Below are 25,650 nucleotides of genomic sequence, written 5' to 3'. Positions count from 1 at the left end.
AGTGGAGGCAGCACGAGTTTCCTCATCTGTTCTCTGGGTCTCACCTGCATTGTCACCAGAACGTTGAATGAAGCCAGAGACATCATTAACGTTCCAACATCCAGCCACTCCCAAAGTGTTCAAGCACTCGTAAAGCTCCGATTTCCCCAACTGGAGAAGGAAGATGCCTCCTCGAGCACAAACCTAAGAGAGCAAGTGGCTAAAACGATCGACCGGGTGTTTAAAGAGCAAAATAAAAGCGTGGAGCTTCACTGAGACAGACACAGACGCGTCTCCAGTGCACAGCTCCTCAGCCGATGAATGCAAATCTGTGCCCATGCGTCCACATACAAGCCACTATGTCATAGTTTACAAAGGGGATACAATCTTCCTGAAGTCTAATGTACCAGTTAAACTTTGAGGAATCCTTCAGTCAAATGGTCTGTTGTGAAGTGTAAGTAGCTCCTTGTAGACGTTTCATCACCAGACAGCTGCTTAATGTGCTCTTCTGATGCTTCTCTTCACACAAGCAGCAAAAACAAGCAGCAAGTTTGCATTGATATTCAGATAATGAAGAAGCTGATCTTATTAGAGCGGAGCAGCAAAGCTCCTCCTGGACGTCTGCAGCACCTGGACCTGCTGACATCACTGACATCACTGACATCACTGACATCACTGACATCACTGACATCGCTGACATCGCTGACATCACTGACATCACTGACATCACTGACATCACTGACATCACTGACATCGCTGACATCGCTGACATCACTGACATCACTGACATCGCTAACATCACTGACATCACTGACATCACTGACATCGCTGACATCACTGACATCACTGACATCACTGACATCGCTGACATCACTGACATCACTGACATCACTGACATCACTGACATCACTGACATCGCTAACATCACTGACATCACTGACATCGCTAACATCACTGACATCACTGACATCACTGACATCGCTGACATCACTGACATCACTGACATCGCTGACATCGCTGACATCGCTGACATCACTGACATCACTGACAGGGACACTCTCGCTCTCCTTCCCTTTATCTTTGAAACTTCTGGCAGCTCAAATCTCTCCTTTTCCACTCAATCGCAGGCTTCTGTCATTTTGACCTTGTCGTTCTTGCCGCCATTTTATCTTGTCCTCAGTTTGCTCCCTCTCCTTTTCTGTCACCTTTTCCCTTCTACTCACGTCAGCTGTCGCTCGCTTCCCTCACCTGTCACCCTGACGCCCGTAATCATCAGCTCAACGTCACACGCTGTGCGAGAAACGCCTGGCAACGCGTGCACGCACAAAAGGATGCACGCACGCACGTACACACGCACACGAACGAACGCACACACGCACGCACGGACACTTACACACACGGACGCATGCAAACACACGCTCTTGCACGCACACGCATGCACACACACGCGCACACACACGCACACACACACACACACACACACACACACACACACACACACACGCACGCACGCACGCACGCACGCACACACACACAAACTTTTGTAAGAAAACAGAAAAACTTGGAGCTGGTTTCCTTTTGGGAATAAACATTAGAGGTAAAATCTCCTGTAGAAGGCAACTTCTTCTAACGTTATATGTAACCACTGACCAGTAGTCAGTAGTGATGGCGTCCATCTACTTCTAGTGAGAACAAATTGCTTGAGTGTGATGTGTTGCTGTCAGCAAAGACAGGACCCGCTGTTCAGGAGTAGGACCTGCCTTCCTGGTTTAACATGAGGTGTGTGTGTGTGTGTGTGTGTGTGTGTGTGTGTGTGTGTGTGTGTGTGTGTGTGTCTGTGTGTGTGTGTGTGCGTTCGGGCGTGCGTGTGTGAGTGCGTGCGTGCGTGTGTGTGTGTGTTCGTGTGTGTGTGTGTGTGTGTGATGCCCCCCTGTGACCCTCCTTTAGTAACAACTTAAACACATGTAAAGAACAAAGTTAAACTCCACGTATTAAAGTCAGGTACAAGAGAAATGTGCTCGCTCAGATCACAGTCATGTACTCACTGTCTTAGGACTGTGGGGAATAAATAGCAGTCTGTGAAATCCACACACGTTCACCAATGCTCCACTGTGATAGAGTCAATGTGGAGCATGCGCACAACCCAGCGCTCTGTGGTGTAGCCTTTAGGACTCTACAACAGGGCTGCACAGGTGTCGCTGTGTGTGGACCTGGAATTATACTGGAAATGAAATGCAAAACGGCCCTCGACCTTTTTTAACACAATCATGTGAATACATGTTTTACATTATGATGACTATGGTTAAAAGCTCATCAGCCCCCAGCAGAGGGGGGACGGTGCATGAGGCTGTTATTGTGAACACAATCGTCCAGAGCAGTGGTGACGCTGACTAATAACGCTCTTGGTCTAAATGTTCTACTTCCTGTATGTGGCCAGGTGACATCGCACTGGAAATATAAGCGCTGCACTGTTTTAGGCAAAGAAGACGAGCGAGTCACTCTGGTACCGCATATCTGGCCTCGCTGCAGAGTAAGAAGCACAGAACTGGAGGGAAGGGTTCCTGTCTGGCTCCTTGTGCTGGATCAGAGTGGAAGCGAGCGGATGGAGGAAGGAGTCACTGCGCTCCTGCTTTAAAGCGGAGCCCTGGAAGGAAGCTTCCAAAACTTCACCCGACTTCTACTCAAACTTTTACATTGACGTGAATGATAGTACATTCACCCCCCCTCCAGCTTGAGACTTAATTAGGACAATCATTCCTTAATGGCGAGGCAGTTCCAGATGAGTCATATTATATGATGCAGCTGTTTTGATAATTCTCCAAATATTGGCTCATTTAAAAACAAAACAGGAAACCGGACATATTTGACTGTTTAGCCATCATTCAAAGGGAGGCATCACTTTAACATAAGTGATAATGGGGTAATTTGGTGACAATGAATGGGGATGATAATGGGATGCCATTCATAATCTATGTCATTTAGTCAACAATTAGGCTACAGTCCCAGTCAATGCTATGAGAGGGATGACAATCTACAGCGCATCAGTCCTCGGAGCGCTGCTCAGCGTGCGTAATGAGTCTGTGGTCCAATGCATGGAAGCACTGAGTGTGAGTGAAAGTCCTACACACTCAATGCTGAGAGAAAGTTGGACTTTTACAGAGTTCAATTCAGCACTTCGGTTCAATTTTGTTTGTTGAGAAAAGTATTTTTCCAGCATTCAGGCATCTCGGGTGCCTCAACGTGACAGACTTAACATGTCAAGGTCAAAGTGGAAGGGATCAGATCTAAATCTTCATCGTTCACCCTTGACACAGGTTCCAATAAACATATCAGGCTTTTTTAGGTGTTGAGAAGCAGCCGGGGAAAACTGGTGCCCTACTTTGGTTTGTGACTGATCTTAAGCAGCCATATTTCCCTGGGTTCATACTGACAAACTGACATAACAAGGTCAGGAGACGCCAAAGGGGAGACTGAGATGTGCCACTAGGTAACTACAAATATCAATCAAGTAAACGAAACCACAAAAACCTATCAAATGTCCAACAGCTTCAGAGGCTGCAGCAGAAACGATGAGTACGTTGTCGCCGCTAAGCGGATGCTTGAGATTATTGGCCTTAATGGCCAGGGTGTATTTCCATAGTTGGCTGTGAAGTGATAGCTTCAAGTCTGTAGCACTAACAATAACTTAGCTCAAGCCCCAACAGTTGCTGTTACTGTAGTTTTAATCCTGCCCACCTGCTGGTTTAGTCTCTGCAGACCTGATTCCAGCAGCAAACATTTGATGTGACGTCCATGAAGCAAATTAAGCAAGTTAAAAAACTCCAGTAAACATATTATTAGTGTGTTATGTCACATGTCAACTAGTTAAGATTCAAACTCAAACAAGGTTCAATCAAATTATTATCTTTTTTTTAAATTTGTCTTGACACTATTTAATTAATGCATGCATTTATTTTTTATTAAAAGACCTCATAATAATAAATCTAGCAAATAACTGACTCTTAATCCTTCAATAATGCTGGATATTGGAGTAGTATCACATAAATGTGACATTATATGTGACAAATTGAACGAATGATTACATTCAGCTTCGTTATTACTTTGTGTCTAAGATGAAAGTTCTGTTTGGTTTTACTATTTAAAAAATTAAAAAGTGACTAAACATAAAACTTGAAACTTGACTTTGACTCTTGGCAAAAGTAAAAAATGACTGGGAGGATGTTGGATTGCCTTTGAACTGATGTCCTTTGTCACAGTCCAGGTCATTTAGCAACTGCACTCAATCATTTCCGGTTTTATTTTGTACCACTTCCTGTTCAGTGCCCATGTTTTCAGTTCCAGCTTTACCTCCGGTTTTAGTTTGACGCACCTGTGCCCTGTTACTAATTACTCACCTGCTAACTATCCAGCCATCATCTTCACTCAGTATTTAAGCACCACCCCTCAGCCCTGCACCTTGCCAGATTGTCTTTGTGTATTAATCAGCAATCCAGCGCTATCCTCATGATCGTGAACCTGTGTATGACCTCGCTTCTCCTGACCCAGATTCCCGTCTCATCTCTGATCCTGCCGTGCCGTGAGTTTGACCCTAGCCTGCCTTGACCACCGCTTGTCTAAACCCTGTCTGTACTGAACCTGCCTGATCTGTGTACCGACCCTTGCCTGCCTGACCACGAGCGTGAATAAACCCTGTTGTTCACTGAGCCTTGTCTCCGCTGTGCGTGTGGGTCCGCTACCTTGAGTCCGTGACATCCTTCTTGTGTGTAACACCTCTCCCCGAGTTTGAGAAACTGACAGATCGAGGCCAGCCTGTGATGACAGTAGCAAATTAAGACGTATCGCTTTTACCGGGGTGATGAAATCAGGACATCAGAGGAGGAAATCTGGGGAAAAAATAAAAAGTAAAAAACCAGTACGCTTCTAACGTGACACATCCGCCATATGCTTCCCTTTAACGGAAGCTAATCTGAGAAACCTCTGGGGAATTTCTTTTCCATTTTCTTATATGCCTGAGTTTCTGTGTGTGTGTGTGTGTGTGTGTGTGTGTGTGTGTGTGTGTGTGTGTGTGTGTGTGTGTGTGTGTGTGTGTGTGTGTGTGTGTGTGTGTGTGTGTGTGTGTGTGTGTGTGTGTGTGTGTGTGTGTGTGTGTGTGTGTGTGTGTGTGTACATAATAACAAGATTCCTCAATCTCTCATTTTATTTGCTTCGAGAGCCCTCGAAGGAAGCCTGTTCATGGGGCGTCATAAATTACTGGGGCCTAATCCTAAAACAACGATGAGAAGTATTTGTAGCCGGAGCGTGTTTGTCCAGCTCCCACTGCTGTGTGAGCCTGCATACAGATCACCCCCCCCATCTCTGCCGGCCTGACAACCTAATAAAACACATGTGGGCAGCGCTACCATTTCTGAAAACTACATCAACAAGCTGCGAGGGACCTGGCAAAGCTGGCTGTTTATTTGAGTTGTGCCCTTACGTTGTTGTAGTTCACTGATTTATTTGTTCACCTCCTGTTTTTTTTTCCTTCCTCTCCACAAAAACCTGACTCTGTGGGAATGAGATTAATCTTGGAAATGCTACATGTTTTCATCACAGCAGCTGTGCCAAGATCGAGTAAAGAATCCAGCTCTCGTCTGTTACCGGCGCTGCTTATCAAGCTTCAATAGCTCACATCCACTACGTGAAATGTGTTTTCCAATGACTTCGGGAAACTTCTTATGAAAGTGGAACGTCTAGTGGTTGTTTTTCTTCTCAGGGGTTGGAGTTGGGTTAAGTTAAAGTCAGTCAGACGTACGGGAGAATCACTGAAGGTCCGGTGATCTGGGTGCAGATGCTGTAAATAGTTACTGCTAACGGTTTCCTATCAAGACCTCAGCTTGTGTCCCAGTGATACTAGAGATGCTGCGCTTCAAACCCAACCTGAACCTAGAAGAGCGGCAGCTGAACCCAAACCACCCCTAGAACTGTTCCCTTTGCGTCTAGAACCCAGGAAACCTGCAGGCTGAGACCTCAGCCTCCTCCTGACTAGCGTGAAGCATCTTTTGAATTCTTTGGAGAAGCCCAGAACTACAAGCAGTCCTCTCTGTGCAGCCTGATATTCGACCCGTCCTACTGATCTGCACCAGACCCGTTTTCAGTGGATCCCGTGGAGTTGGTTGTGGTGTTCTGGGTCCAACAGCGTGTTCCCACTTCAGCAGCGCCGCTGGCAAAGAAAGATTCAAGGGACCCGTGATGCACTGCTGTTAATAAAAGCATCAGAGCAACACAACAAATAGAGGAGCTATTTTGTTAAAAATGGCCCCAGTTGTTCGGGTTCGGGTTCGGGTTCGAGTGAGTCTCCTCTGTGGGAGCGACGCATCAGCTCACAGAGTCTCACAAACTGAAGGTCCTGCAGTGGTTTCCAACCAAAGAAGACGCTTCCCAGTCGACAAATAACGACTACAGTGCATCATAAGCTAGACGCTCTAAACAACAATCTGAGAAATCGTGTCACAACTACCCATGATGCTTTGCAGTTAGAGGTTTTCTCACAGAACCTGCTCCTCCGTCTGGTTTCTTTTCTTTCCCCGTCGTCTTCTCTTCCGAGGCGTCGTGGAGAAAAGGACCAGCGCGTGAATGGCAGCTAATAGAAAGGTGCGAAACTGCCACCTGCGCTGAACCGCGTCTGATGCCTTCATGTTTGACGACTTCCTCTTCTTTCATTATACTCATTACTTGGACTGTGGCACCGCGAGGACGTCAAGTACCACCTCAAATACTCTCCCCTTCCTTCCTGTCGCCTCCCGCTGGGCCGCTTAAAAACACTACCTTTCTAGAAGCCCTGCCTAAGCGCCTGAGCGCGTTGCCATGGAAACCACTCACCAGCAGCTATATGCTTTACGTTCCCTCTCTCTCTCTCTCTCTCTCTCGCTTTCCTCCTGTTATGCTTCTCTCCACAGCTCCCAGTCCTCGCCTTGCAGCAGCACCAAAACAATCCTTGATCTTCACATCACGTTAATCATTCGACAAAGACGGCAAATGCTCGTATAGAGAGCGAGGACACTCGGAGGGAAGTGAAGTACATGCACAAATTTGCCAGGAGCACAGTGAGTGTGGGTTGAGCAGATTTTAGTATATTTTGGATGTGACAGAAGCTGCAGAAAACCATAGAAGAAGAGAGAGGCCTCCCGGTCTTCTCGCCTCGTGTGTAGCTTTAATAAAGTAGACATTTCCATAACATGGAGTCTTTTTGTACAGGTTCCTAAACCAGTTGTAGGTGTGTGGTTGTCTTTGTCCGCTGTGACGGACCTGTCTGTGGTTGGAAGGTGGAGGTAGAAAGAAAAAAGCTGCATTATGTCTGTCCTTAATGTGGACAAGGTTCCACTGATGCATTCAGTTCGTCACATCAGAGCACATCAATCTCAGCGAAGTCTCAAGACCAGAACACATACCTCTACAGGCGTCCCGTCAATCGAATGGGGGACAGTGAGGCAGTTTTGTTATCGCCAGCAGCAACATCTCCATGTGTTTATTCATTTATTAGTGTTCAGGTCATGTTTTAGGCCAAACACACAAGCAGGCTGTGTATTGGATCGATCGGCTCCTTGAAATCGCCACAGCTCACGCACGTGGGCTGTTTGTGCTGCACGTTCACATGTTTGTGTTGGAAGTAGCTGTTTTATTACTCGCCCAAACTGCTGTTTTTCATCATTTGTTTGCATTTTTTCACCACAGTATTGAAGTTTTTGGCCAATTACTGAATGTACTTTTTATAAAATGCTCTCCGAACCCTGAATAATTTAATAAAAACAAGTAACATTATTGACGTCTGTCATTGGAAACATTGTTAAAAGTACCTTTAACTCATGTATATAAATAATGTATTGAATTATTCTATCTTTTCTCTGCACAACATACATGTCACAATACTTGTTTCTAACTTGTTTTATCCTCTTCTCCGTAACAAACACTCAAAACGCTTATTACTTATATTTAAAACGTTCAACATTTAACTGTAAATAAATCTGAGCGAAAAGGTCAAACTGTGATCATTATGAATTATTTCACATTTCACATTATTCAGCAAAAATAACAGCAAAGTTATGACTAATGATCAGATGTTTGTGAGGTCTTCAATGAACTACTTAGTCAAAATGAAAGCCATCTGTCTGGTTTGCTGCTATTCACAAGTTCCCACATGTTAGAATGAAAACTGATTCATGAAAAAGATCACTACCATTCTATAAAATCACACTTCAAAGGTGAAGCTTGCTGATCGCACTGTATGTTATTTCATAATGTTTATCTATTCTATATCTACGCCCACCAGCCAATTTATTACACACTTTGTTTTCCCTCGTTCATTTTAAATACGGTGCCATAAACATCGGAACACCTTTTAATGCAATGCGTTAAATGAACGACTCCAGCAACAAGCGTGAGTGCGATAATAAACATTAGAATTATCACCTTTCTGACAGCTTCAACTTAAAAATGGAGGAATTATAACCTTGTAAACGTAGAAATAATGGAAGAGCTGGTGTCCTGGAGGGACCTTCCTTTTTCCCTTCACTCATATATAATTCTTCAGACTTTGTGCTCACAGGGACGGATCTGCAGCATCGGAGCGACTGACTGTTATGTGGCCAGAGTGCACCGTACCTACGACGCCTATGAAAATGAAGGAGACACATCTGTTTATTTATAGCACATCCGCCAACAGTGAAGATATTCCTTTCATGCATCCCTGTAATATTTCGTTGACCAGAATGTGACCTTGAACTATGAGCAACAGCCACTAAATCCGATCACTGAGTCTCACTGGACATTTGTGCATTAACTAAAGCGCAGCCTTTGGCAGGAAGTGTCCAACATGCAAAATATAATTACAATGTTTGCAAAGCGCTGCCTTGATGCTATCGGAGGCTGCTCTGAGCTATATTTAATTAGCTGACCACTCTTGTATTTCATGCACAGACATGCTCACCTAATGTAAATCAGCTTTACCACAACACACGGAGTCCTTGTGCTCAGACAAGGCTGCACTAAAAGCACACCATTAGTGAGCGAGACAAATTTATCTGCATGAGAATGAAAAGTCAACGGCTTCTACGCCTTCGTCAGTTTAGCCTGGTCTGAGGATAGAAGAAGACTGTGAGCAGAGCCTGATCACTATTATGCTGTTAAAACTATTATGTCATATTTTAATTTTTGTTTCTAATCACTGTGGGTGTAAACTCATTAAAAAATCATAACCCTGTAGGAAATTCAGCTCTGTGATTACACATTAAAAAACGATTGATCGAACAGAGAACATGATACATTTTTGATGATAGTTGGTTGAAGTCTGTCTTAATACAATGGATTGTGATGGTTTCTTAAAACCCTGAGAACAATCTAACAGTTACCTGGACCAATTCATGGTAATGTGTTTTTCTTGGTTTTAAGTGTCTAATACTTTATGCCAGTTTAAGAGAGACAATAGTTAATGAACATAAATAACAAGCTGTGCTCCAAGAAGAGAGCTTTCAGTATTGTTTACATGGACAAAATAGGAAAGAACATGAGATTAGTGCTGTGAAGGCACATATGAATCAATTATAAGGTTGCGGGTTCAAATCTAGCCACAGCAGTTGCAAGCCAGTGACTTATGTGCTGCTCCAGAGCCTGCTTTAATAGAGGGGCTGTGTCCGGAAAGACGCCCAGCGTAAAAACTACTGGCTGGAAGACGCCGAAAGGAGTTATGTGTGTTAGGAAACATTGGTTATGTCTTTACAACGTCCCTGAGCTTATTAACACACGTTTTCAAAGGTAACTGGAGGCAGCTGGCTCATCCTGAACACGGACCTGTTGTGTCCCTTCAGCTGATTATCAGTAGGAACACTGTTCACGGCTTCGCTTGTTATAACCCTCGTAGTCGGCTTTCATCTGCAGCATCCTGGCCTGCTACTGCAGTGTGTGTGTGTGTGTGTGTGTGTGTGTGTGTGTGTGTGTGTGTGTGTGTGTGTGTGTGTGTGTGTCTGATTCTTTCATATTCCCCAAATATGAAAGAATGGTGGTACAGATTTGACTGAATTATAATTTACATTAATAAAAAAAAGTGTAGGGTCAATTAAAATGACTGACTTGGACCTCTGTGCTCATTCACTGTCTAGACCAGGGCTGTAGTCAGCAGAACAAGAATAATAACAGTGCTACACTTGTCAAATGCAAATGTGAACGTATCCATTGAATAAAGTTGCCACATCAAGTAGAACACTCCTCCAAATCGGAAGTGCTGCGTTTACCAGTAAATGAATAACACTCATTCTGACACACGTGTGAACTCAATCTACCCACAGGCCGCCATCCTGAATGGTTTGAGCATTTAATATTCAGCAGTATGGCAAAGTCCAGAATGTAATTATACACACATCCTGTGTGCGCGTTACTGGAAACAGCAGCGCTGAGATGTGGAGCAGAGACACGGCGCGAGGTGAAAAGGAGACACTGAGTTGTAAAATCAATGTGAAATTATATAGTGCACTTCAGCTCATGGCTTGGTCCATTTAATACTGTCAGGAGCCGCAGCAGCTCGTGGAGGATGTTTAACTTAAAAAGCCTCAGTGCCGTCACATTATTAGTCCGTCATCAGAATGACGACTATTTTAGATTTATAATGCAGCCAAACTTGCTAGAATACAAATAATACAGTGGAAAAGTGTGATTTAACAGCTGGGAAAATGTTTTATTAATAAAATCAAGACTGTGTGAATGCAATTGCACAAAACAATATTTTAGGTGTAAACCAAATCCCTCAGGTGTCACATTAATGTCTTGGTTTTAACTGTGGGACCTATATTAGCCATGATAATGCAACTTAAATGGTGAGAAAAAAACTCTTAAGTCAGCGTGAAAATCCAATTAATAAATGAGTCGTGCGCTCGCTCAGCTTAGCAAAGTTCCTCAGACTGCTTATATGCACGGAGGTTAGATGCCTCTGTATCACATGCATTAGGTTGGGGTACAGCATATGAGGTCTATTTTAATTGCTCAATGGGACGCAGCTTAGCCCATTGTTTCCATCAGGACTTCGCTCCACCGGTGGAGCTCCTCCCACCAGTCAGATCATTTTCCACTCCGTTCCTCAGCAGCAGCAGGTGCTGCAGCATGACGTCTGTCTTACATCTCCGCCGCTGTTGCATGTAATAGTACAGAGGAGATGTGGCAGAATGTGGGTTAAGGCGAGTGTGACCAATAAGCCCCGTCTGGATTACAGCTCGAGCACTCGTGTTGTATGCGAGAGGAGCTTGTATCCACTTTGGGTAATTTAAAGTGATGCACACAACTGGACAGGGATTAAAAAAGCTTTTTTGAAATGAAGTTCCATGCGAGGTTTTGCTCCACTGTGCTTCTCTTTGGCGGCATTCACTTGGGTTCGAGATGGGAGAGCAGCTGCTCAGGACGGACATAAACAGGAAGCAGGAGGAGCAGGAGGAGCGTCCATGATGATGTGGTAACACAGCAGGCTGAGACGTGTGATGCTTTTAAATGAATGATGTGTGCTTTGAGATCCTGTCCATAATCTGCCATCAGACAAATCAAATTAGCAGGCAAACAATCCATTAGTGGAGAGATTAACTCCAATTGATTCTCCTTGTTTTATGTCAGAACGTTCTCAAATTCAGAAGTGACTTCATAAGCAATTATGCAATTATCATGACAATAATGTGAGACCCAAAACTATCGACTAGAAAGGCAACCTTCCCAGTACAGTCAGTCGCTAACGTGCTGGTCAGGCATCGGAATTAAACTCTGCTGTCATCTTCCTATAACTGGAATATCCACACAATAAATCACGTATTAATATTATTAACCAGTTAAGTGGTAACTACTGCTGTAGAAGCAGTGCTGTGTAAGTGATAAATTAAGCATTTATTCGTGCATAACTAATGCTTAATAATATAATGTGTTACCAAAGTGTCAGATTTTACCTTGTTGAAATAATATATTATTGTTTTAATTACAATGAAGCAGTTTATTATTCATTTGGCAGGTAACACCATAACACTACATTACGACAAATAAATCAGTTCATTTTTTATTTATTTCATTTATATAGCGCCAAATCATAACATAGATATCCCAAGGTACTGTACTTTACGCATCGTTTCCAAAAGTTTAATTGACTTGATTTGAGATGCATCGAAATGACATCCTTCCACCCCTCAGGTCCAGTCTCATAGACGGTACCGGTGTCACACAGCACCGTGAGGCTACAGTATGTTCCTAATAACGTATTGGGATGTGTTTGACACTAATGAGTGGCTGCACTCCAACCATCACTCACACAACCCCTCCCCCCGTTCCAGAAGCTGTGCAGTAAACAAATACAGGAAGGTATTTTAGTTGCACAATTTGAACAGAATGCACTGGTTAAATCGTGTTACTTTTAAGAGGCTGACGAGCTACAAAAAATAAAAAATCATCCCAGCCTGCATCATAAATTATTTCTTTCATGCATCTGTAAAAAGGGGTATGACTTTAAAGCTTTCAGTCAACATTAAACTCTTTTTAATGCTGCGTCTGATCTTCAGAATATCAAATAATCACAGAGCATTAGTTGAGAGCACGTCGTGGTGAGAAGCACGGAGGAAGATGAAGGTCTCACTACTGCTGAACACAAGTTCTGTGAGAGGCGCCGCAGTACTGTACATCATGTTGAAGTGGCTGGTGTTTCACATCAAAATAAAGCGGCATTTTATATAACGTCTGAATGGAAGCGGCAACGCTTTGAAAACTATGGATGGTTCAAGATCAAGTGTTGTTCAACAAATCAGCTGAGGCCTGGTGCTGTGTCATGCTACTGAATAGCCCTCATCAGCCATGACACAGCTGTAGTTATTGAACCTCATGACCAGTAGATGAGGCAAACGCAGACACTCCGAGAGGTGTTGTTCTTAAAGAAACTAAAACTGGCGTAAAGCGCGTCCATGCACATCACAGCTGGGTTTCTGGGCCGGCGCTGTGGGGTAGTGGTCCGGACTAAACCCCGCCCTTCGCCTGATTGACAGCTGCCCATGACCCTTATGAGGTCTAAAGGGTGGAATGTGGCAGAATAAGACAAATACCCGTCGTACTAACACTAACAATGGTATAAAACTATACACTAACTAAACACTCTGTTACAGGTTCCCTTAAGAAGAAATGAAAAAGGCCTTTATATTGACCTGTTGTGGTTGTTTTAAAGCAGAACAGACACACTTGTCTTGCAGTGTGACATCATGTAACTGCCACATTACAAATAACTAAAAATGTTGAACAGTTTCTGTTAGCTTTGCACAGAAACGACGTGATTTGGACTAAAAGCAAAGCAAGGAATGATCCAACATTTGCACGCTGTACAAACATTAACAGATTGAACATAACGTATGACAACCGTATCTGCGTATGAAGCATGGAGCACCGTTTCTCCTGTTAATGTGAAAATTAGCAAATCAAATGGGGCAGATTTGACTTCACACAGAGAGTCTGGAAAACAGCAAAGGAAATCAGGCTTCAGCTGCTCCAGTGTTTATATTTAGGCAGCGCGGGCGCTTCTTGCGCTGCAGATTGCGTTGGACTCCCCGGTGTGAAATTTCATTAAAAGTTTTCTGTCCCAGAGTGTAAAATACGGTGTAAAAAAAGTCACACAAATTCAGTCTCATTGTTATGCAGCACCGGTCCTGAGGGATCTATTGCGATGTGCGTTTGCACTCGCTAATTTCCCTCCACCCCATAATGAATTAAGTTTGTCTAAATTAGGCTTTTAAATGAACTATTCAAACAAAGAGCCTTCCACGGCATCATGGAGTAAACTGCAATCATCATTAGGGACCTTCATAAGAATGGACCGCTGCATACGTCTGTTCATTTAAGCAGACGTACAAATCATTTGTATATACTGATGTACTTCCTGAGGTAATGAGACCCATAAGTGAATCCATCTACTCACCAATGTGCAACCTACCGCTGCTCAGCTGAAGTACCGTTTGTTTTCTATATAAATAAGAGACCTGCAATAAAACACAAGCACTGAGAGAAAAGTCTGCCCACGTGAACCTCTTGCTGGAGCGTCTTCCAGCTGCTGTTGACGACATGCAGGACAGATCAGGGACAGGGCTCTAGTCCACCACAGGTCACATGCTGCACAGACAGCCATTCACACTACAAGCGATTTAATGTCACCACTTAACCTGACGGCAAGCGTCTGGATGCAGGAAGAATCCAAGGTGCTCAGAGAGAACGCACACGTTGGGGAGAGGATGAAAACCCCGCGACACGCGACATTACCATTCCCTGTGCAATGCCTTGCCCAAGGATACAGGGTCACATCACCTCTGGCCCCCATAGTGAAGTACTGTACAGTTCTAGCTCCCCAAAAGGTGCTGGATAGGTGATATCATGCTGAGATGGTCCAGGAGCCGTCCACTCAGCATCTTCACTGAAGATATGAAAATTCCTTTACACGGGATGTTTTGTAATGACAATGAGAACAAATAAGGCTTCGGGAGAACTACTGTAGACCAGCAGTAATGTGCATGTGGTGTAAATCCGCCATTTTACTGGAACCTGAGGATTTGGCCTTTCTGAACAAGAGCATTTACTTCAGGAAAGGTTTCTAGTAAAAGAAAATGACAGTTTTGGGAAAAATTCTGCTGAAAGGTTTGACATATAACATATCTACAGACTGTTGTAGTAAACACACGCGCACACACTGCAAACACAAGAGGGGACTTTTGTTACCTCCATTTCTCACTCTTCTTACTTTGTTTAATTATCTTTGGGAAAACGTTCCCGTATAAATTTAACACAGTGAATCTCAGCAGAACACTTATATCACTGCACCGCTATCTACAATAAACCATCTTCGCTTCTCCGCTTTCATTCCAACCAAGAATTCTTTTAAAATAAAAAATATAAACACTTTAAACTGAAATCAGGCACTTGTGCATTTCAGGCAACTCCTATAAAGAGTGGCAAACACACACACACACACACACACAGTCACAGTGTGGTTCCTCGGCGTGTCTTCACGTGGTCAATAACACAGTTATCGGCACCAGCAGCTAAAGGTTCACGCCGCGGAGGAGCTTCAGCACCATGGACAGCGACCAGCACACGCTCCACGGCGCCAACTCGGCCGCTTCCAGCCGAACTTTGCGCCACAGCTGATTGTGGGCGCACGCAACGACCCACAACAACACAAAAGTTTGTCTGCACGCATGCTAACCCGTCAGACCAGCAAACAGACCCCCGCACGCGGAACGTAGCCAGGCGAGCCACGTGCGTGGACGACAGAGAATAACGCCGCGAACCCAGCAGCAGATGAGACCTTTGTTCTGACGCGGAGCTTCTACCGCCGGTTCTGACTGTAAAAGCCTCCCGTTCTGTTAGCACCCGGATGCTACGTGGCCTATTGCTGCAGCGATGGAGCCCCGCGTCTCCTCTGACGTCCTGTTTGTGACACCGTGGCCTGAAGAAGCGCAGCTCCAGGTGAGCGGCGCTCCCCGTGCTGGCGGCCGCGGCGCCGTGGCCGTGGCCGCGTGACGGTGCCGTGGAGCGGGGCCTAGGCTAATGGAGGCTCCGGCCGGATGCTGCGGCGCCCGCACCGGGCTCTGAGCCGCTCCATCAGCGGCCGATGGTCCAAACGCGCACTCACCCAGCACGAAGAACGGCAGCTCGGTGTTCTCCAGGTCGTCCACCACCACCACGTCCCCGGGAAAGTCGTTCCGCACGGAGAAGAGCAGCTTGGGCTCGGAGGCCGACGGGCTGTGCATGATGCTCAGGTCGTTCTCCCGCAGGAACGGCAGCGCCGACACGGTGACGCTCTTCATCTTGCACTCGCTGTCCGGGCTCTGGTCCTCGTCGCCGTTCAGACATCGCACGTTGGCGGCTAGAAGGAGGCAGGAGAAGCCCAGCAGCCGCAGCCGCAGCCGCAGCACGTTGACGCTCGCCATGTCCGCGTTTCCTCCCGTCCTCGCGCGCCTGAGTCTCAGCAGCGCAGCCGCGGAGAGCGAGGAGCGGATGCGACGCGGCGACGCGCTCGCGGTGCGGAAACCGAACGCCCCGTTTTCCTCAGCGTCAATCACACGGTCTCTGTTGGTGAGACTGAACAGCGACTGTCGTTTAGTGAGCGTTTTACTGTAATTGATCAATAAACGGCTGGGTAATAGTCACCAGCGGGACGCGCACCCAGAATGCACCAGGGCTCCATCAATAAAAAGGCATCATTGGGAGTAATTGAACTGGATGTTTGACCTCTCAGGGAGAAACAGCGAAGCTTCTGACTATAATGAACATGGAGTTAGTGGGAAAAAAACACATCACAGCATAAAATTCCCCCTTAAAACCTCAGCGTCACTGTCTTCACTCACATCCCTCTCATATCAGCCTTGCATTGAGCTTTTATCTACTAAAACCACAGAACATAATTGTTTTCCATCAGAGAAGTGCTTCATTTAGCTTTTTTTTTGTTTAGTCTAGACCCGTTCAGAGCTTCAGTGTTCTTCTCTTGCAGGTGATCTTGAATACTATACTTTCATCTAGGGACCTGTTTGATAATCAGTCCTATGACCCAAACTAAAGTATGTTTCACCCAAATGCTCACCTCTGTTTTTAGTCGCCCAAACAGAAGCAGTTCTCTGGTTGAAACGCTGAATGCTGTCAAATCAATGAGGTGCAATGCATCTTAACAGAAACAATGATGATCACCAAGTCCAAATCAAAGAGAGCAGAACAGTTACTAACCCATGAAAAGCTAGAATAAATTAGACATAGAAGATATAAGACAAATAAAATGGAGGATGTGGAACAAATATGTTGTATTTGATGCTTTATGAACTATTTGTAGGTGTATTAAGCCTCCATCCACTCAGAAACTTACTGTATGAACAGAATCTAATTGCATGGAGGGACAAAAGCCATGGTATTGGAATAAACCTCAGACATGGTGCTTTGTCTGGTGGTGGTGAAGGGAGGAGCTGCACTAATGAAGCTACAACCTCGCAGATGCATGTCTAGGTCCCTTCCATCTATAACAGAGCAGCCGAGCAGGAGGGGAAGTGCTGTGGACGGAGTCCAGTCACATACAGTGGTACAGTACGGGCCCATACTGTACACCTGAGCTTTTAAAACCATTAACTGAGTAAAGCGAGCAGCCTCCCCTGCTCCAGTCATGACTCATGTTCTGACTGACCGCAGCTTTTAAATGTCAGACGGCTAAAATTATCAGGCTCCATAAGGACAAAGTGTGACTTCAGCTTCCAGTTTGCTTTTCAGTTCGTCTCCAGGCTTTGAATGACAGTATATATATATATATGTGTGTGTGTGTGTGTGTGTGTGTGTGTGTGCGTGTGCGTGTGCGTGTGTGTGTGTGTGTGTGTGTGTGTGTGTGTGTGTGTGTGTGTATATATAGTCTTGAAGCATTATGTTCTTCCCGGCTACAGATATTTTAATAAAGCTCATCTTATGTCTTTATATCTTATTATATTATTGGTTTGACCTAGAGAAACCTAACTTTGAGATTTGTGTATTTAGTAACTAATTATTTTTAATTTGTAAGAAAACTTTGGTTTGTTTCTACAATTCCAAACCTTTTCAAAGACTTTGGTTGAATGTTGAATTACTGCTTTTAAAGATCTTTTTTAATACAGACACAGTCTATGACATGAGTCTATGACTGTAAAGCAGGCAAAGAAGAGGAGGAAAGGACCAACAGAGCACTGATGGAGGTTCAGAATTTAAATCCTTTGGCTCTTTTCTTGACCACACAGTTGTGGATTTGGATGCAAAGCTGTAGGAATAGAGGATTGTTTTTCTTTCTGCGTCGCCGCCATCCATTTATTATTTAAGCAGCTCTGCGGCTTTTCCTTAACCACCACTTCTCTCTGTTTCTGATCCATGCTGAACTGGTTTAAAGTCTAAAATGGGGCAATGTTTGGGATCGATGCTAAAAACAGAGCCGCCAAGTCCAGAGGCCTCGACCACCCACAGAGAAGTAAAAGTCAAAAAAATAAGTGGAATGAAGTGCTGGCGGACTGTCCTACATTTATTATTGATGATGAACGGTCAGTTCATCAGCATTCAAACAAGATCAAACGTTTTCATCAAGTTTCTGCCTGCGTATGATTTATTGTTGCTTATTTCTAGTGGGCTGTTTCACAGCAGAGGCTCCTGGAAACAAAGGGCAATGATATCAGCTGTGAAACTTTTTTTTTTTAAACGAAGTCTTATTTCCCTTTTACAAGTTGTGGCTGCCAACATCCATTGTTTTATTCATGTCAACAAACCCCATGAAGCAACAAAATCAAACAAAGGACTGAGTCCCTGCTGAGGTTCCGCCAACACTCAAGCCCAGATTCATCTGCTCAACATGTGCTGCAATTTACTTTAACTTCTTGCTAATTATCATCAAAAATGCAATATTACTTACCAAATCAAATCATTTGCAAATAAACAATATTTATTCAGCGCTACTGAACCGTTGTTTTCTTCAACTTCATAACAATGTGTTTAGCTTAAGTTTAATTATAGGTTATTTATCTAATGATGCATATTCTTTTATTTTCAAGCTTCTTGATCAGCTGCTGATGGTTCCGTTCAGTTTATTATCCCAGGATGCAGTGATCGTCTGCAGAGTGAAGCATCTTCCTCCAGTATTAACTTTCACTCACAGACACCAGGTGCTAAAAGCATATTAGTCAGAACCATTGGATTTTAGTCATCTTGTAATTAGTGACCTTCCACATGTGGGTTGAGGTGCTGTTATCTGAACCATTGCCAGTGTCAGTAACCATTGGTCCTACATGTCACCAGTTCACTACCAGGCTGCACCATTAAGAGATGAGGGTTTGAAGCTGCACTTTATCCTCTGTCTTCAGGGAAGCAGAAATGTTCCTAATTTATGCAGTGATAAATGGGTGAAAGTAGAATAAAACAGGTACTTTATTGTCATTCAGACACATACAGTCGACCAATTAGTCGACTAGTTCAGAGATCAAATGTACAGTATGAGAGAACACCTGTGAGGGACACGTGAGAGCGACTGCAAGCGAGGCAGAAATGAAAATCTTTTTGTTCACACAAGTTCTAGGTCGATGCCAATAATTAGAAGCCGTGAAGAGGGTGCGGGAGGAGAGAGAGGAGCCGAAGAACGAGGTTCTGTGAAAGTTGAAAGCGAGAGAGAGGAGGGGGTGAGGGGCGCACATACATCAGTGGCTGTGACTAGCAGGTGCAGGGGGGGGGGGGGGGGGGTCTGAGGGACTGATCAAGAGAAGGATCTCACTGTTTAATCTCAGGCGCTGCTCGGCTCTGGCCTCCACTGCGTGCGTGTTCTGTGATGTGGAGAACACATTCACCCACTACACTCCATTACAGCCTAGAAAACAAGCGGAAAAGTCATCACGCTGCTGGAGCAGCTATGCCTCCTCGGCTCCTGCAGCCGTAGCCTCTTTACGGCTCAGCGCGAGACACGTGACGCTTCTGACAAACCTGACGGACGACGCAGTCTCTGCTGCGAAGCTCTGAGAGCAACAGCTTCATCAGAGGACGCGCAGGTGAAGTTACAGCAGGCGTTTCCCCAGGTCTGACCTGCTGAAGGTCCACTGTGAGTGTGTGTGTGTGTGTGTGTGTGTGTGTGTGTGTGTGTGTGTGTGTGTGTGTGTGTGTGTGCAGGTGTGTGTGTGTGCGTGTGTGTGTGTGTGTGTGTGCATGTGCATCCTCCTCCTCTCAGCCTCTCAGCTTAAGCCTGTCTGCTGCGTGTCTGTTTAATGTATGGATTTGGAGCTTTAATAGTCACATCTCAGCCCATCGCTGGCGTCTCGGACCGACTCATCCTCAGCTGCTCTTTGTTCTTCCTAAGCCTGCGCTGCCTCATTCTAGCGCTCATCTCACATCCTGAGACGCTGTTCGTGCTCAGCTCTGACGTTCTGCTCCTCAAACAGCCTGTTCTGGCCCTTTACCTTCCGGAGGCGGTGGGAACGAGCTGGCGACAGGCGCTTCGTCAGCCGGCCTGCGTGGCATCACCGCCTTTTAATTAAAGCCAGCGTTAACTATTCATCACCTCGACACTTGTTCACCACGGAAATAAGATCCATATGAACAGATCCCTGTTCCTGACAGTGAACTAGGCTTTGTGGTGGACGGAGAAGCGTTTAGTCAGCAGATCTGTCAAAATTAGGCTTGAATGTGACACTGTAGATGAATAAGTTATTGCTGTGCACTGCAGTTCTGCGGAAGCACTGAATCAGAGGGTCTGGTTTCACGCGAGACTCTGGATCTGCTAAATAGGAAGCTGTTTGTGTTTGGAGACGTGGACATTTCTGCCCATCAGCACTAACGACGCGTCCTACACAGAATCCTAAGGGAGCACGCGCCACCGCCATGCATTCGAATGTGGCTCATCACGCAGCGACGCCATTGGTCACCTTCACTTATGCAGAATCCTGAGCTGTATTGTTGTGCTTGGTTCTTAATACGGGTTTACTGGGTTCTCAGCGCACGAGGACTGTGAGCATTCACTGTGTCAGTATTAGCTCAACTTCCCCAAACAAGCGCTGCCTGCAGAGTGAGTGATTGCCATGGTAACTGGGGACTGGTTGACTTGGGGAATTACCATAAGAAACAGATACTGAGTAAACCCCTGGCTGGGGAAATATTTGGAGAGCTTTTCTTTGCAGCGAGACACTTGGAGAATAATGCAGAGAAGCACCTGCAACCTCAGCAACACTGCTGCTGTCAATCCTGTTACAGCTTCACAGTGAAGCTTCTCTCCTATCGTGAGCCCTTCTTCACAATAGCATCACGTTGCATCGAGTGGGTCCGGGGTGAAAATATGCTCCAGGGGAGAAGTGCAGCTCCTTAGACGTGTGTGATGGCGACGGCTGCATTACAGGAGTGGAGGAGGTGATGAAAGCGATACCAGAGCTTTGTATTTCTTTTCTTTTAAATGGGCAAAAAATATTTTTTGAATGTTGAATCCAGAACTTTTAATTTTATTGAACATAGACAGAAATATCATGTTTTGTGTTTAATATTCAACCTGAAAGGACAATGTGTTTTAATCTCTGTGGAAACTGACTGGAATCTACTTTATAACAGGACTTCACCAAATAGATGCTCTGATTCTAACGCTAATAAGACTTCCAATTTTAATATTCAATTGCGTTACCAAACAAAATGGATGACTCCCACTGTTCATTCCTTATTAAAGGACACAGAAACGCAGAGCGTTGGCCGTGTGACTCCGACACAGCTGGTTTCTGCACAGTGCTAATTTGATTTTCAGGCCTGAAACGTCTGACTGTTGTGAAAACACACAGCTGGTAATCCTGCTGTGTGGTGAAGTCGTGTTTGTTAGAAAACCTTGATCTGACAGGCCAATTAAATGTGTTCTGTGTTCTTTCCAGACGTCTACGGTGCAACCGTGCAGCCGTTCACCATCAACAGGTTTGATGCAAGAAACCACTTCCAAGTGCAGATGTGCTTTGAGGTTCGTTGCTTAGAGAGAGAAGACGCACACCACAGTTTGCACGGTGGTCCGTGCATTTGGGTGTTTTAAGCTATTTGTTGGTGTGCGTGCTAAATGAAATGAGGTGTTTAGGGACAGTCAGATAATGGAGCGCCTGCTGGGTTCAGGTAGAAGATGAAGGCGATGATACCTCTCTTTGCTCGCTTGCTGTGTAACAACAGGCACACGCGCTACAGCGAACGCGACACACTCCAGCTTTTGTCAGGTACAAAGTTGCTTTTCTGCAGGAACTTGAGAAAAAATGCAAAACGAAGCACAAAGATGGGAAACGAGGCACCTGGAGACTGGAGCTCCCGTGTGTTTGATGCCGAATGCAGGAGACACGCGACCATAATTAGCCTCCTCCATAAGATCCAGATTGTTCTCTGAGGATTCAGAGCGCGGCTTTTACATGTGCCGCTTTAAAGCTAGCTCCTCCTGCATATTGATACAGCTGTTCATAGACATACACAGTTATACACATGTCATGTCATGTGCGTTTGTTGCCCTCCTGAAGGTTTCTTATGTTTTTTACATGTGGTCGTATTGTTATGTGAACGGCTTCACGCAATGTGCTGTCCGCCATCTTGGTGGTCATAAACTTGCTCCAAACTGAAATTATGTTAACTATAGTGGTCAATGTAGAGACTGGATTTTTTATTAAGTCTCAAAAGGGTCATTGTTTTAATTAAATTAAGAAATGCGGATGTCATTATTAGATTTACATGGTGCAGCCAGAATCCCCTCAAACAGAATAACCTGCGTGTGTGTGTGTGCATGTGTGTGTGTGAGGGCTCATTATTAATCATTATTAATTATATCCTGACACATTGTCTCTGAGCTGCCTCTGCACTGTCCCTCCCCACTCGTGCGAACCTCCTGACTTCCTCTGTAGTTGTGTCCTCTGGAAAAAGCTCCCCTCTCCCAGAAGAAACATTTTGCTTTCTAATAGAGGCAGGAAGAACAAATAGCTGGGTTGAACTAATTACTGCAGGAAAGCAGCCAAAGCACCTCGTGCACCGTGTCTCCTTCATGATGCCGCTCTCTTTGTACACAAACACTCTGTTTAAGCTGTGTGTTGGCTCTCCTGAGACGCGACCGCAGGAAGGACTTCTATACTATTCTAAGATAGATGGTGGACACCTGCCACATGGACTCCTGGACATATTACCTGAGACGCACACACACACACACACACACACACACACGCTGGAGCCTTAAACTGCCTGCCAAGACCTGACCTTCTAGTTACAAGCATGATCACCCCCGTGGGCCGGGTGGCATCTGGTCGGTGCTGCTCCTGCCTCTGTGTGTGTCCTGCATCATGTGTTTGTGCGCCTGCTTCCCTGCATGTTGGGCCGGTCTGCATGCACGTGTTTATCTGTGTGTGTGTGTGTAGTGCTGGCATGAGCAGTGATGCCGGGAGGAGCCCGGGCGGCGCGAGAAGGGCCACTGTGCCCCCAGAGTTTGACCATCTGTGCGTTATTGGTTGTCATTAAGGTTTCTAATTCGGAGGTGTCTTGGGGATTAGCCAAACGAGGGCAGAAAATGTCATTACGCTGTTCCTCCCGCTGAGCTGCCGTGACCATATTTACATATTTATACACCTTAATTGTCTTTGCCTCGCTGCCGTGACATTGAGGCAGCCAGAGTTCGGAGGAGAGAAAGTGAAGAGGACAGAGCGGAGACGAGACGCGCAGTGGATTCAACCAACAAACTCATTGCTAAGCAGAAAAATAGATTTTCACATCACACATACAACGAGTGAAAGATGCAGCCAGCTCATAAATAGTGTACAGGAACAAAATATTTTAAGCCGGATCCGAGGAGGATTTATTCCTCTAGCTGCGCTGGGGTGATTTTTAATGTTACCTGTGCTGGTCAGTGATTTTAATCCCATCCCAGCTCCTACATTGGTCATTTTTCCACTCCCTGTAATAATTACTGCCACAGGGTGAATAGTCCAGAACAGCACCCAAGCATATTTTCTGCAGGAAGAGCTGCGTGTCCTATTTTTCCCTTCAGCCCCGTGTGAAATGCGCCTCATTGAAAAAAAAATATGGAGATACTGTAGCAACACGCTAACGCTAACACACAGCATAGTGCTTTATGGGAGTTATAAAATAACTTTATCCATTATTAGCGGTTGGTGGGATCTCAGTTGTAAATGCTTAAAATGAAACACAACAAACACTCGACAACAGCAGCCTCGGAGACGTCTCCTCTCTTTATTAGCAGCGGCCCGGTGGCGCTCTCCGGACCGCTGCTTCCACGGGGGGGGGGGTAGCAGGTGCACCATCGTGTTCTATTTCTGGTGTAATTAGAGGAGAACTGGCTCCAGAGTGTTCACCGCGGTGGGATCGCACTCGTAATGTGTTGACACTCAAAGAAGAGTCTCAGCCGCTGAGCGCATAGTTTAACACGTTCATCACAGCGTGATGGTATGTAAACGTTACGTGTGCACCATTTAATGCAGACAATAAGTGATGATGCTAATGCACGGCTGGTACAAACACACAGTAATGAAGCTAATTGCAGTTACTACTGTACTTCTGCCTTTGTTACCATCGTCTCCACACAGTGAAACATAGCGTGTAGTCGACCGACCCAATCAGAGCTAACGAGCAGCGGCCCAGAGTCAGGCCGAGCCCAGGAAGCGGCCGGGAAGCTGCATCATTCGGCAGCGTAATGAAACGCTGAGGCTCCTGTGGAACAGCTTGTTACCTCTGGCTCTCCATTTATTACATGCAGAAAGAGCGGAGCCTTGTTTGGTCGAGACGCGGACGCGTCTGTGGGCTTCCATTCATTCACAGCCGTCACACTGCTCACGTTCAAATACGGCCTGAGTGAAGCCAGCGCTTCTCTGCAGCGTCATGGAGTGAATCAGTCTTTCAGGGCTGGATCTGCTTCAGACCTATTGCTCCCAATCCACCGGCGCAGACTGTAAAGGTGACTTCACAGGGTTTCGCGATCAGAGCCTCAGGGCGAAAGGACGATGTTCCCAAAGATTCCCTGACAGCTTTTTAAGTGTTATTAAAGCAAACGGTTTCACCAAGGCCAAGTTCTCATAATGCTTTGAGTCGTATCTTGGCATTATTATTGTTTTTATAGGTCTATGTTTGTTGTATGGCAAGCGTCCCTTGAAAAAAATGATGAATTCTGTACTTTATCCCATAAAGTTCAGCTGTGGGCCATCATTCAGACAGGAAATGAGTTCTTGAGTCAATTTCAGAACAAATGAGTCCTCCTGCTCCATCATTTCCATTAGGCTTTATCAGCAGTACAAAGCAGTTAAGCATTGCAAGTAGTGCAATGCTTAAGTGGCATTTTATTTTGACAGGTTCATTTCCTGCTGCTTTTTGAACCCTGTGCTCTAGAAATGGAGTGGGCCAGGGGGTGGTAATGCACCGCTTAGGGTGCCAGCCCCCATCAAACAACACTGTGGAAGAAGAGGTAGAAATGATGGTCCCATGATGCTTTGCAGTGAGTGGCCATTTTGAGCGACAGCTTTGCAGCCAATTAAATTAATCAACTTGGTGCTTTTCAATAGATTTAGATTTCATTTATAAATTGCGAAATGTATAATTTAAAAAGGAACAGCAAGAAGCTAAGATTATTAAAGTTGTATTTGTATGTGTTGTGGGAGTCATAGGTGTGAATATTTATTTGAGGCTGGTTTCATTCACAGTGACGAATGTGTCTATATTGTCATTATGTTTAAAAACACAACCAAACACAAATTCTCTGCAAAAACAAACATTTCAGGTACATTTCAGGTACACGTTAAAGGGGTCACGACTTTTTTTATCCTATTAACTTTAATGCACATGTCGTTGTGTTTGTCCGGGACGCATCGTCTGAGCACTGGACCAACGATAGAGTACAAACGCTCACTGTACGTGACGAGGAGTAATTCCTTCCATCGGCCCTGGGAGGAATTCTCCCATGTGAATCCAAACGGTGACGCACTCGTTGCTCAGCCTTCAGTGAGCATGAGTCAGCAGCTTCCATTTCCCATAAAGCTCCATTCTACTCGCTTACAACCCGGAGTGATCATTGTTTGGCTCTTTCATACGCACTCATTCATTCATGTGTAATTTTCCTTTTTGTTTTGTATTGTTTACCGTAGTGTTGGTACTAAATGTGCATAAGCATCTAAAATCTGCAGT

General features: G+C 45.1%; 1 protein-coding gene across 4 annotated transcripts in view; it reads right to left on the bottom strand.

Annotated features, from left to right (window-relative positions):
- Positions 1-16,071, bottom strand: part of astn1 (astrotactin 1) — a 162,292-nt gene extending 146,221 nt beyond the window's left edge. For 3 of the 4 annotated variants that reach the window (XM_029132985.3, XM_029132987.3, XM_029132988.3), the window contains exon 1: positions 15,635-16,071. In XM_029132985.3, the coding sequence (XP_028988818.2) occupies positions 15,635-15,932 (298 nt within the window). In that variant the 5' untranslated portion in view covers positions 15,933-16,071. The remainder of the gene's footprint in view (positions 1-15,634) is intronic. The other variant, XM_029132986.3, reaches the window with a different exon arrangement.
- Positions 16,072-25,650: the final 9,579 nt, after the last annotated feature.

Source organism: Betta splendens, chromosome 17 (assembly GCF_900634795.4).
Source record: "Betta splendens chromosome 17, fBetSpl5.4, whole genome shotgun sequence".
Lineage (NCBI taxonomy): Eukaryota > Metazoa > Chordata > Actinopteri > Anabantiformes > Osphronemidae > Betta > Betta splendens.
The sequence above is the reverse complement of the archived record's forward strand: the minus strand, read 5'-3'. Positions and strand labels throughout refer to the sequence as shown.